Below are 12,903 nucleotides of genomic sequence, written 5' to 3' on the forward strand. Positions count from 1 at the left end.
CAGTCCAGCTGCCTTCTTACAATTGCTCCTTCAGTCTAACAGAATCAGTCTTGCACGACTGTGCTCTGAAGACACCGTTGCACTATAAAACTCCACTCTGCAGCTTGCAGGGTTTTAGCAGAGGTTGCGCCATGCTTCAAACACTATAATCAACAGCAAAACCCACGTGCCCTGCCCATCTCCAGCCACGACAGCAGCACGGCAGCTCAGGTGCTCCGGTTCCTTTTTGTCGCTGTTTCCCAACTATATTATCACGCCACAGTGTTTTGCACAAAAAAAGATGAGCTCCCTACCTCTGCGTGCTGATGCAGTAGCGGGCCTCCCAGTTACCAACATTGCGAACCAGCAGCGTTTTCTGGGTGCTGTACTTGACTGGACAGGCTGAGAAGTTCACCTGGTCGGGGAAGTCCAGGATAGCTCGGGCACCTATAGCTCGGAGAGGCACAACAAACTTCTCCCTTTCTGTGATGCAGATGAGCTCGTGGAAATAATCCTGCAGGGAAAGAAACAATCTCAGCACAATGCTTTTAGTACTTTCCCCATGGCAGAAGGAAAATTGCTGTTTTCTAGGACTATAGCAGTATCATTCAGTAACGCAACAGTACTTTTTACCTTCATGACCTTTCATTCCAGTAGCATGACTTGCACACAGTTGTTAACTTGCAAAGAAGAAACAAGCCCACTGATTCACCCGCTTTCGCAGCAAGCTGGCAGCACCACAATTATCTGATGCTTTGATTCCGAGGCACCAAAACAGAGTCGCTTCACGCAAGGGATCACAGCACTAATGGAACCTGCTTCAATCGCCACCGCAGACTGTTGGAAGCACCACTGAGAACCCAGCTGTGCCACAGCACTAACTTCAAAGCCAGCAACGCGGCGACCTCGTTGAAGCTTGGCAGGGGATGCTCAGGTACACTTTCAAAAGGACTTCAGCACATGCATGGTCAACGGTCAGTCGCTGGGGAAATGCTTCACAAGCTGGACACGGTAATTGCTGCGATGCCAGCTGAGTGTAGGGTACAGCTGTATTTCTCACCCGCTCCCACAGCCTTACAGGGCCAAGGCTGGGGACACGCACCCTTCAAAAGCCATCTGACCCATCTCCCCACACCAGAGCCGGCTCAGCTCCAGACCCAAACTGTTTTTGCAAGAGGTTTCACAGGTACTTCAAAGCACTAACAGTTCCACCCCTGCCCTCAGCAGCCTACGCCAGCTCTGCACTGCAATTCAAGAGAGTTCTTCCTCTGCCTCATCTCAGTTTCCCTTGACATCTCACCCAGCCCCAGGGGACACAGAGACAGCTCTGGCTGATGCCTTAATCGAACCCCTCTGTAAGGTCTGTTCTAGAGGAGTAAGTGACGGGGTGCCTGGTTAGCACACCCACCCCAGGCAGGCGGCATCGGGAGCTGCACACGGGGGACACTCAGACACCCCACCAGAGCAAAGCCGGCTGTGCATTCCCAGCCACTGGCTCGTTCAGAACAGAGCCAGGCAATCCCCCCCGCGCCCCGGCTGCCTGGCGTTTAGCAGCAGGAAGGCAAATCAAATTACCAAAAGCATTTTACTGTAGGGATGAGCAGAGCAGTCTCCAGATGTATGGCATGGCGTCGCTGCGCTGGAACTATCACCTTGCCCCCACTGAAATCAGTGGTAAAGCTGCTGCCATAGGGCCAGGAGCCATTACCCCCAGCAGCGCTCTTGTTGATGAGCTGATCAAAGCTCTGCTTCTCATCACTCACTGGCTGCCCTGGTTTTTTCCTCAGTGCTTTTAATTAATTTGATATTTTCATCATTGTTGAAGCAGCAGGTGCTTTGATTTAGGAATTGCATACAGCAGCAAACTCCCTTCAGCAGAACTGATCCAGACTCCTCCACGGCTGGGATTTCCGTTCCCATCCCCATCCCCTCCTGGAAGGGCCCTAAGGCAGCCAGCCCAGGCACAGACACGTACCTATTGCTCTAACGCAAGCGCTGACAGCCAGCGCCTCACCCACCACCCAGCACCTCGCCTACCACCTGCTCAGCTGGGGTTTAAGGTTGTCAACACAGATGCTGCCCCATCCAAGACAAAAAGAATAATCTCTTTTTCTAGACATCTCAAATATTCACCCTAGAAACTGCAGAAGGGCTTTTGCTTTTCCTATTTGGAAGGTAAAATACTAGGAAGGGAACTGCAGCAAGCAACCTGCATGATTTAATACCACATTTCAGGAAAGCGTTTCATCTTCAGCAAGTCGTTCTGAATTAGCAAGTTTGTACTCAATCTTGCAGCTAAGCCCTCTAAAATAAAAGCTATGGGCAGCCCATATGAATTTAAAGCACCTGTTATCTGGGTACTTCACGTCCTGCACTGTTTAGATCCTCAGAAACTCATTAGCAAATGAAGAATGTTATTTGCTTTTGTTGTTGTTGTTCTTTTGGCCACACTACTGTAACAAAGGCATTGCAAAGCCAATTGAAAGCTACCTGCCTTATTAAGTCTTGGCATGCCATATTTACTTATCTCCCTCTTTCAGGTGCCAGGTAGGCAGGGGAGGATGCAAGTTCAGATCAGCAGGAGGATAAAGAAAAAAGGAACTTCAACAACTGGAGCTACTTGAAGGAAGTAAAAGGAAGTAATTGTCAAGTCGTTGTCATTGCTAAGGAGCAAACGGATCAACAGCAATGCAATTAAGAGCCCAAGAAATAAATCCCCCCCCAAAAGCAAGCACAGGCAGCCTTCCCAGCTCCGTTGCTGGTGAGGGGCACTGGGACCACCTGCACAGCAATGCACAAGGGATTTCTCCATGGACCTGAGGGCAAGGCTAAAGCAACAAGGATTTGGTTTCACAGAGACAACCACAACCTTGGGAGAGAAAGCTGCCTCTCACCATTCATGCAGATGCACATTATGTCCCAAGCCCCCTCTCCAGGGACACCGTGGGTCATGGCATCCCGTGCAAGGCTTGACTCAGCACTTCAGAGCAGGCTGACCCTTCAGCCACGCTCTACCACCCCACCAAAGCGGGACCTTGCACCAGGCTGAATGCAGCGTCAGCCCAAACAGGGCGAAACCCAAGGCAGGAGGGGTGCTAGGCAGAAGCTGGCTGTTTGTGTCGCTGTGGACCCATGGTCCCTTAAGCTTTTGAAAGCTGAATTGCCCTCCCTTGGGGGCAACAGGTTGCAAAGTCTCTACTGCAGCACTGCCTCGTGCTACGAGGGCACTAACCCTGCTACGCACTTGCTTGCAGCCTAGGGGCACAGTTGAGACCAGTTCAAAATGTTGTTCTGCTTCGCAACTGCAAACCCTTAGCAGACTGTTTAAGACCAGGTTTCTAAATAAACGTGCCTGGATGGCAGAGGGGTTGCATCCCATCTATGCTCTAAAGTTTGTTGTGTTTAGACACAGCTTCAGGCTATAGGTTTTCATGCAAATATGACTTCATCCTTCATACGACTCCCCTCTCAGTTTCAAGGAAGATACAGACAGTTGTATGATGGTTCCCCTTCTCATGCTCCCCTGTGACAAGCAGTAAATTACAAGCTCTGGCCTTCCAGGTTTCACCACTGGCATCTGAACTGGCACCCACTGAGACTGAAGCAGCTGCTCGTCTTGGGTGTTGTTTCAGGCTCTTTGTAAACTCAGGCTAACAGTAATTACTGTCACAGCAATATTAACCCTAACTGCCCAGAACCCCAAACTGAGATGTCAGTTTCCCTGCATAACCTATACCAAATGCTTCACTGAATTCCTTGCAGCAGCCAACTTGCACAGAAAAGATCCTTGTAGCATGAGGTCACACGGCAAGCCAAGCAGGGAAAGCTCCCGCTGAAACCCTGATACCAGAAAGTCTGGAAAATAAGGGCCGTGACAACAGAGGAGAGACCGGAGGATGAAGATCCGTTCGCAGCAGAGGGGGTGCCCCTGCGCCTGCCCCCCTCAGCCGCCGGTTCGCAGGAGTCTTTGAAATGAGTCACTTGGCTTCACGTTCATGTGGTGCTGGGCCATTTGCCTTGGTCTTCTGCCCCTTTCCTCCTCACACAAGTCATCTTAAAAGTATTCTTGGAATAGCTTCTGTGCACAACAAAGCATCTAACAGGGCTGCGCTGAATTTTAAAGGACTTCATTTCAGTAATGCAGTAACTCGCTGTCCTGTCGTATTTCATAGTAATCAATGTGCATTAATTCAGTCTCCACCGAGCACCAGCAATGAATTCCACAAACCTCACAGACTGAACTTGCATTGCCTGAAAACAGTGCACTGCTACAGTGAAAAGAGCAAGACGACAACACGGAATAAGCTGTGCTATGTTTTTATGTGCTTCTTACTTCCTTCTTCCTCCACAATAAACTATTAATAAGCCTGTAGGACGCACAAATGGAAGTATTTCTGTCTGTTGTTTATCTGCCAGTCAGTGCCACAATGGTTTCCAATTCAGCAGAGGCCGTCAGACCATAACGCAAGAACATGTGGGAACAGGGGCTGGCACGAGAACACCCACGCTGTACAACTGGAGCCATAAAACAGAAACGTGCAAATCAGAAGCAGCAAGAGTAACAAATTGGAAATGTTGCCCAGCAGAAAAATTAGCAGTTCATTTATAACACAAGTGCCAATAAACCAAGAGGCACACCAGCTGTTTATTTATTTTCTGACAGTCCAATCACGTGGCACATTCCCAAATGACTGCCAGACAGTAGGAAACTGCTCATTTTCCAAGAAAGGGCTACGTGGCACACAGCATTTCAGCCACCAACAGCTCACATGGCCCTAGTACTTAAGGCTTGGCCACAACTGTACTCCTTTGATTCAGGAGTGACTTCACTGAAGTCAGACTTACCCCAGGGAAGAACAGATTCAAAGCAAGAGAATTATACAAACCAACTCCCCATCAGGAAGACCCGCATCCCAGTTCACTGGGTTACCCACAGTCCCTGTGGATCGTGCAGCATCAGGGATGTAGAGGTTGTTCAAAGGCAGCACTCCTGAGCCTTCCACAATTAACACACAGATACTCTGCAGGCAAGCAACTGCAAGCCCAGCGCAGGAGGCTTTACGGAACCATTTCCCAAAGCCTGCCTCTTGGCTAAGGGCTTTGCAAGGTGCTCTGCACCTCCTGACCACGCTGTGGATGCATTTCTAGCTCAGCTACAGCACTCTGGCACTCCGCTGACTCACGCTCCATCAAGTATGAGCCAAAACATTCCGTTTGTACAACATTCTGGTTCTGCTGTACAATCCCCTTGTGCTCCTCACCAAGCAGCCCACATCCCTCCCCCAATGCCCTGCAAGGAGCACAAAACCCAGGTCAGCAGAAACCGCCAGGGTGTCGCTGAAGCTGTGCGGAGGACCTCGCTGGCACAGCTCCCTAATGCCACACACTCACCAGTTCAAGGGCAAGACAAGGGACAAAGTACTGGACATGAGTGCTCCTGGGGGTTCTCTCACCCTACTTCTATTTGGGGTGATGTTCATCTGTTGCTCTGCTGCTTCTCTCTAGCTGAAGAGCAGCAATTTGCCCTTCATGGGAACCGATTTACTTCCACCCCAAAAATGAATGCTCATGAATACTAATAAATCACATTTTAAAGGAAGCAGCGTCCTCTGCAAAGCCTACCTCGGTGAGGTTAAGCTCTTATGTCACTTGGGCAGTATGGAGAACTGCCCTAGGCCAAGGTCATTTTAACCTTCCATACGAATGATGTAAAACCATTTCTCAGTCCCTCCCCAAAGCAACAGATCATTTCACAAGCTCAGGGAGCCAGGGGCCGCAGGGCATTTCCTCTTTAGTTTGCTACAGCCACGCTGTTTGAGGATAGGACAGGGCATTAAACTAAATCTAAGCAGCAAACAGAAGATGAGAGAACAGCTGTGCCCAAAGGGATCCTGCGCCTCTGGCCTGGCGCAGAAGCATCAGCTGGCTCAGAGCTATCCCCTAACCTCGCCTCGCCCACACAGCCACACAAAGAACCCTGCCAAGAGGCAGCAGAGTGCTGCTGGAAAGAGTCAGCCTGGCTGTATGCCCCTGCGATGCTTCCTCCCTTCCATGCCGTGTGCTAAACCCTTCTGCATTAAGAAGCCTCCAGACAACACTGTCACCCCTTCACATCACGGCACCGTGCCAGGCTTGCCAGAGCCACAGCACCGATGTTCCAACCTCCAAGCAAAAGCATGGCACATGGGGCAGGGAATAGGTGCCAGCTGACACAGCAGCCACAGCCACATGCACACAGCCACAGCCACACCAGCGTGACTGCCCAAAGGCTCCGGGGTAAGTGTCTGCCTGCAGATTCTACCTGCCCCTTCAATGCCTGGGTGTGCTCCAGATGTCTCTGTCATCTGCAGCACACCGGCCCCCTGCTGATTAAAGACATCTAGAGCTCAGTGCGGCTGTGCCAGGCTGGCTCCCCGCCACGAGCACATCTTCTCCCCTAGAATCACAGCTGGAGCACAGGCAGGCAAGTATCCTCAGGGGCAGCACAGCGGCAAGGCTGGAACACAGAGGCTATGAAAAAGCATCACCTTCGCTCCAGCCCTGGGTGAGGCAGGGAACTGGTTGCCAGATGGGAAAGAGGAAAGCTCTCTGCATCTATTCACTCCTCTAGTATTTTCTATCATAATTAAGCCCCTAACACTGAGTAGAGAGGTGGGATGGCTAAACATCAACACTCCTCCCGGCCATCTTCCTACTGTCCCACGTGCACCTTCCCCTGCAAACGCCCAGGAAAGCACGGGGAGGGAATGCACAGCCCGTCAGTCCCTGCTGCGGTGGCATCGCATGGTGCTGCCAGCCAGGATGTGACCAGCCGCAGGCTGCCTGACCACAGCCTAGAGCAAACCTTGCAGCACGGCACGGGCTATAACCAGTGCGCAAGGAAAGTGCCGGCTTCAGACAGAACGTTCCACTGTCTCACTGCTGTGTCCAACGTGATACACATCCCAGTGACTCCAGTTTTCAAAAGTGGTGGTCCTCACTCTGATCAGGCTCAACTTCGCGTCCTCCAAACAACAGGTCAATTTTAAATAGGCTTTTGTATTTATAATTATCAGAGCAAACCCATAACCATACAGCAACGGACAGATATTAGCAGTGCCGCAAACCCCACAGCAGACGCCCTGTTCTGAACCCAGCCCCGCAGGTTCGCCTCCCGCTGAAGGCACCTGTCTCTTGGGACCTCCAGTCTCACCTTGTTCTCATTGGGGGTGAAAACGATGTGGAAAGTCACAAGCATGCCAGGCGGTACTTTGCGGCACACGGCATGGTGGCTGATCAACTTGAAATAAGGTGACCTCTCCAAGGTGACCTTCAGCAGCTGAGGAACCTGCAGAAAAGGTAAGAAAGTATGATTTTGCAGCTTGTGGAAACAGGAGCAGAAGAGACCTGCCAACAGCCTTCCTTAACCACCTTTCCAAAGCACTTTTAGCTCTGGAGGTACGTGCACATAATACACAAGAGTCAACATTAATCCCTTCTGCCTGGGCAAAATAGCTCAAGGCCAGAGGCAGCAGGGCAATGAAGGAAGGGCCAAGCAGGGAAGACACCAGCAGCACCGAGATATAATATCTGAATCAAGCCACCCGTGTATTCAACAGGCCCAAAGAACCTGCCGGCTTCTGCCTGTACACACCCAGGCAGTCATGCCCCTAGAAGGGAACTGTGTTATCTGAAAGCCAAACAGTACGTGTTAATCCTGGGGGAAGGAAGAAATGCACTTTAACATGCTAGGTTTGAGCAGGGCTAGAGTCATGCATGCAGACCAGCAAGAGGAGGAGACCACACATACTGTGGCCTCACTGGGAATAAAAGCAAGCCTGAAGAGCAAAAGGAGGAACATGGGAAGACAAAGCGACAACCCCACAAACAGAGGATGGCTAGGAAAATTCACAGGGAGCTGTAAAGAAGCAAGGGAGAAGCACAATACGCTACAAGGAAAGGCTGATGCAGAGGATGAGAGCCAGGAACTTGGCAAAGTGATGGAAAGCCAGGCGACCCCCTCCAGGCTGTGGCTATCAACTATGGGCTCCAAAGGCATCTTCTGCCTCGAGATACATGACCGGCACTGACTGCCGCTGGAGTCTCAGTTTTAAAAGCCAACCTCTGCTCTCCGGAGGCTCCTGCTGCCTGTGACCGTAGCCAGGCAGCTGCCAGCGCAGGCAAGCCAGATCCCTGGGGATCCCTGCCCACCCCCAGCAGTCCCTGCAGGCACCCTGCTGCACGGTTCTGCCCTCTGGGACACCACCAGCACACAGACAGCACGCAGGCATTTCTCGACCCCTGAGCACCAAATCTCAAAGTCTAAAGCAGGTGATTTGGATTGACGGGCAGCTTCACTGACAAACAACAACCCCACAGGAGGCTTGGAAAAAATGGAGGCTTGTTCTGCACCACCCACCCGAGCCTGGTAACCCATGGCCCAGGCAGTCCTGAACTCTCCAAACGCCCTTGGAACCCAGCAATGTCCTGGGGCAGCGGGTTCCAGGAGCCAGTTTCACAGCGCACACAAGCAGTTTGGTCACCAAGTCCCTTAGGAGAGGAGCACGTGTGGCTAAGACCTTCAGCAAAAGCCACCCAGAACACCTGAGGGTGCTGAGGAACAGCCTGAAGACAGAAAAGCAATTGTACAACACTGGTGAGAGCAGTAAGTATATAGCGAAGCACTTCTGTAGTTGCACCATTACAGAGCCTCTATTTGGAATACATTTTGCTGTCAGCTGGATTTTTAGGGGGCAAACAACTTCAGGCTGCCATGCAGTATAAGATTCAGAAGAATCTGGGAAACCAGCGCGAAAACTCTGAGACAGAGCACAACACTGCTCTTCTCCAGGGCATTGCCAAAAGCCAACAAAATTAGAATAGAACACCCTCTCAGGATTATCATCTCTACCTTTCTGTATTTAGAACATACCAAGGATTTTCCTTAGAGCTAATCCTACTTTTACACCCACGCTCTCCAATGGCTGAGGTCTTACCGGCTTCAAAACTAGTTCGGTTTGGAAAAATCCCACATTCACACACTGCCTCCCCCTTTACAGGGCACGTAAACCCCAAGGTGCAGCTGGACAAGTTTATTATTCCTTACTGGGAAGGGCAGAAATGTTATGCAGATGTTCTTTTCCACCTGAGGAAGCATGAACAGAGCAAATCAACTGTTTGCCTGTTGGCTGGTACTTGGCAAAGATAACCATTTTGAGGTGCTGCATGGATAATGGAGCAGCTGAAGCCAAAAGACTCAGTGGGAACGAAGCAGAGAGTAGGAAGAGAGAAACTGAGGCACATTTTAATTGGGAAGAAGATACCTACAGCAAAGGGTGCCCAAACCCCAGTGTAGACCACACCAGTGGCATTCCCTGGGTGCAGGCACCCATGCCACACCTTATCCACGTTCCCAAGTTAAATGCCAGACCAGGAATGGTGCAGTACTCTCCAGGAATAACTGAGGGACCACACACGCATCCTTCCCAGCCAAAGGGTCTTCCCTTTTCACCCACATCCCTGTCAAAACCTGTTCTCTCAGGAAATACTTGGACTTCTCCCGCTGTCCTTCCACTCGCTGCCTTGGCAGCTTTTTTTTGTTGTCCACCTGTTTGTCCCCCCCAGCAGGTAAATCTGGAAATCTGGGCGGAATTCACCGGCTCTTGCGCACACTTCCGTCTTCCCATCCCACCCTCCCCTCACACATACCTCTTATTCCTCATTACAAAAGAGTATCCTTAATTACACCTCTCTTCCTGACCTTTCTCTGCTGCCAGTGCACTTACTGCTACAGATCAAGAGAAACCCTTGCATGTAGGAAAGTGCGCAGTGAGAGAACACTGAGCTCAGCTCCTTTCCTCCCTCTGCCTTTTCCCACCAGCTTGCTCTTGGCACATGCCTCATTCCAGCAAATGTTTCCCCAACTGAAATTCAAAAGGTCTCAATTTCCCTCTTTACAGTGGAACAAAACTGCTGACATTTTCCAACTTTTCCATTTGCAGCTTTCTTGGGAAATCTCAAAATGATCAGGTTTTTCAAGCAAAGGTGGAGACCTCCGAGGGCACTTGACTCTGAACGTGCTGTGGCTCTCCAAAGGGGAAGCAGAGCGTCACATTGCCTCAGAAAAACCTGAGCAGAACCCAATTAAGCTTAGCAGGAGCCTGAAGCGGCACCTAAAGGCCTCCCACTGCTTCTGCTACATCAGTCTGTTTCCACTGCTGTTTCAAACCACCTTTCCTGAAGCGCTGTTACCACTAATTATAACTTACTCCAGCATAAAGCGGAGAAGACTCAACCCCCGAGCTCTGACAGCCCGTTCAGCTCTCTGTGCAGCTCACCCAGAGGCAGAGCTGCCCTGTGGAAGCCAAGATTAACCACGGAGCCACCAGGACGCGGTGCACACTCGAGGGAAAGCACGAGGGCAGGGAAGAACTGTACAGCCCTCAACATTCCCAGCCATCCAGGGCTTTCAGGGGGAAGGATGCTGACTAGAAAAGCTCCTTTCGGTTAGGGACTACCAACACACAGCCAAAACCAGGGCGAGAAACCTCAGCATGGCAAGATTTCCACCATCTTGCAAAATAAAGGTGGCGAGACATTTTACTCCGGATGTGCTGTGCTGCAGCAGGTGACTGGCTGTGCTGTGCACCGCGCGGATGACACTGCTCTCCAGTTCCAGCACAGGGTTAAACTTCCACATCCCAGCACTTACCTTGTCCTCGTTCCTCAGAGTCAGTGGCACTTCATAGACCTCATAGGGGACGTAGCTCTGGAATACCACCTCTGACGGGAAAGGCTGGAACGAGCGCTGTCTCGGGGAAGGTGCCGAGAACTGCAGATGCAAAACAGAGTTTCAGCCGCTGGGAGAAAGATTCATCAATCAGAGAATACTACATCGGTCCCCAGTGAAGTACAGTCTCCCGGTGAGTACGCCTGCCCAGCTCACGCCAGGGGAACGGCAGCTCACCCACCTGTGCTCTGAGCAGATCAAATGTTTCTGGGCCACACTGAGCAGGCTCAAGCGAGCAGCTCTTTTGCTGGCCGTTTCTCCAGGTTTCCTGCTCCAAAAGGCAAGGCAGCGCTTACCTCCGGCAGAGCCCTGGGCTAACACGGTCACACCGCTCCAGAGCACTTACTGCGAGAGCCGTAAGCACTCGTGCAGCAAGTGAAAGCCAAGCATTTACAGGAGACTCCATGGGAAACAGTTTGGGGATTATCTTTACCCTGAGACAGTGACCAAGTCCAACCCATCCTCAAATCTCTTTTTTGAAACACAGCCTAGAAACCATGAGGAAGAGAAGACAGGCCAAAAAGGAACACCGCCGTTAAGAAAGCAACAGATGAGGTGATAAGGTTCAGCTCCTTCCCCAGCACTACTGCGCAACTTGAATAGGGCTGGACTTGGCATCTCCTTTTCCCATGAGCTTTCAACGGATGCTTCATTACAGTCCATTATTGCCACGTCAGTTAATACCACTACAGAAGCGCGCCTGACGACACACAGAAACAGCAAACGCTTACGGCGCAGAGGCATTACTTGGAGAAAATCCCTCCCTGCTTTGTCTCCCCCCTTCCAGCTGAACTCTTCGCACTCACAAGACACAGGCACGTCTCCTGCTTCTGCACAGGAGTCAGGGTCGTGCTGAAGCCAGCAGCCACAGCACACGGCCAGTTCTGTGTGCGCTCGTCCGAGGCGTTCCCAACCTCACGTGCTGTCTAAGGCAATCCCCAACCAATTTGTTACAGGTCTCTTGCTGGCACTTTTCCACTCAACAGCCTACCTCAGTCATCTACCCACTTGGAACGTGCGTTCTACTAAGCAGATGTGTAAGAAGAGCAGCTTTCAACATACATGTAAGCAAACACTGATCCAGATAAAGCACACCCGCTCCCCTCTGCCCAGCGCCATTCCCCTGTGTACCTGGCAGCCTGCAAAATCTAACACCCTGTAAGGGTCCCACTCGTCGTTCCAACCCAAAGCATTCATGCAATTGCTTGAGCTACACCTTGAAGAGTTACCGTAGGCCCTCAGCCCTCAAAGACCAACGCTGCCACCATTGAGGCCATCCGATGACCCCAAGCGTTTGACAGAGACTACACCAGACCAAGGGCTGCCTATTTCAGCAGGAGGGTGGGAAATTGCAAGCTTGCATTCTTGTGTCCCCCCCCAGCCTTTCTCCAGGATCATGCTTTAGCCACAGTAGCTCGTCTCCAGCAAAAGCCACCAACTTCAGCAGAGGTGATTTATATGGGCTTAGTGCAGGCCAGGACTTCAACAGCTCACTGGGGGAAAACATTTCACCTTTCCCCCAGCAGAAGGAACGCCACCACCACCAGCAGCAGTTTGAAACGACAAACTGCCACCAAAGTATTTAGATAAGCTGGAGGCAAGCCTGTCACAAGCATAGGCCCACTTCAAATGTCACGTCAAACAGCAAGGAAAAGGGCAAGAAAAGGCTACCTTATGACGGGAGGCTTCGCTCACGTCGAGAAGCTGGGTAATCTGGGGCCGCCGCATCTCCCGAGTGCTGGCCAGCCTCTGCTTGGTGCTAAGAGTCATCTCCTTCAGGAAGGCAGAGGGAGTCAGCTGAAATGCAAAACACCAGCAAGAGCTACAGAAATGCCTTCATTCAGAAAGGCTTTTCTTGTGCAAGAGCCACTGATGAATAATTTGTGATCACAGCCACTAGGATAGTCCTGGAAGTCCCATAATTACCCGCTGAAATATTTAACATCAGTAAATTAATGATAGAGAGCGGAATACACACGCTCCAACCAAGTGGCTCTGTCCCAGTAGCTTCTCCTTTGTGATTTGATGTGACATGTTGGGGGATTTGGCTCTTCAGGCATTTGTTTCCTCTTCAGATTTGCTGGATTGAGCCAGTGACCTTTGAAGAAGGTCGGGAGGAGTTACCAGCAACCCCCTAACTCCATCCTTGCACAACG

The 12,903-nt window shown here is 51.1% G+C and overlaps 1 protein-coding gene across 1 annotated transcript; it reads right to left on the minus strand.

Annotated features, from left to right (window-relative positions):
- Positions 1–289: 289 nt before the first annotated feature.
- LOC129737512 (hydrocephalus-inducing protein homolog) lies at positions 290–12,538 on the minus strand. Its single transcript, XM_055728331.1, has 4 exons — positions 12,419–12,538; positions 10,670–10,789; positions 7,172–7,306; positions 290–493 (listed from the first exon to the last, which is right to left on the minus strand). Exons 1-4 carry the CDS (start codon positions 12,515–12,517, stop codon positions 290–292), a joined length of 558 nt encoding a protein of 185 aa, XP_055584306.1. The 5' UTR covers positions 12,518–12,538.
- Between the last annotated feature and the right edge of the window lie 365 nt (positions 12,539–12,903).

This window comes from Falco cherrug, chromosome 16, assembly GCF_023634085.1.
Source record: "Falco cherrug isolate bFalChe1 chromosome 16, bFalChe1.pri, whole genome shotgun sequence".
Lineage (NCBI taxonomy): Eukaryota > Metazoa > Chordata > Aves > Falconiformes > Falconidae > Falco > Falco cherrug.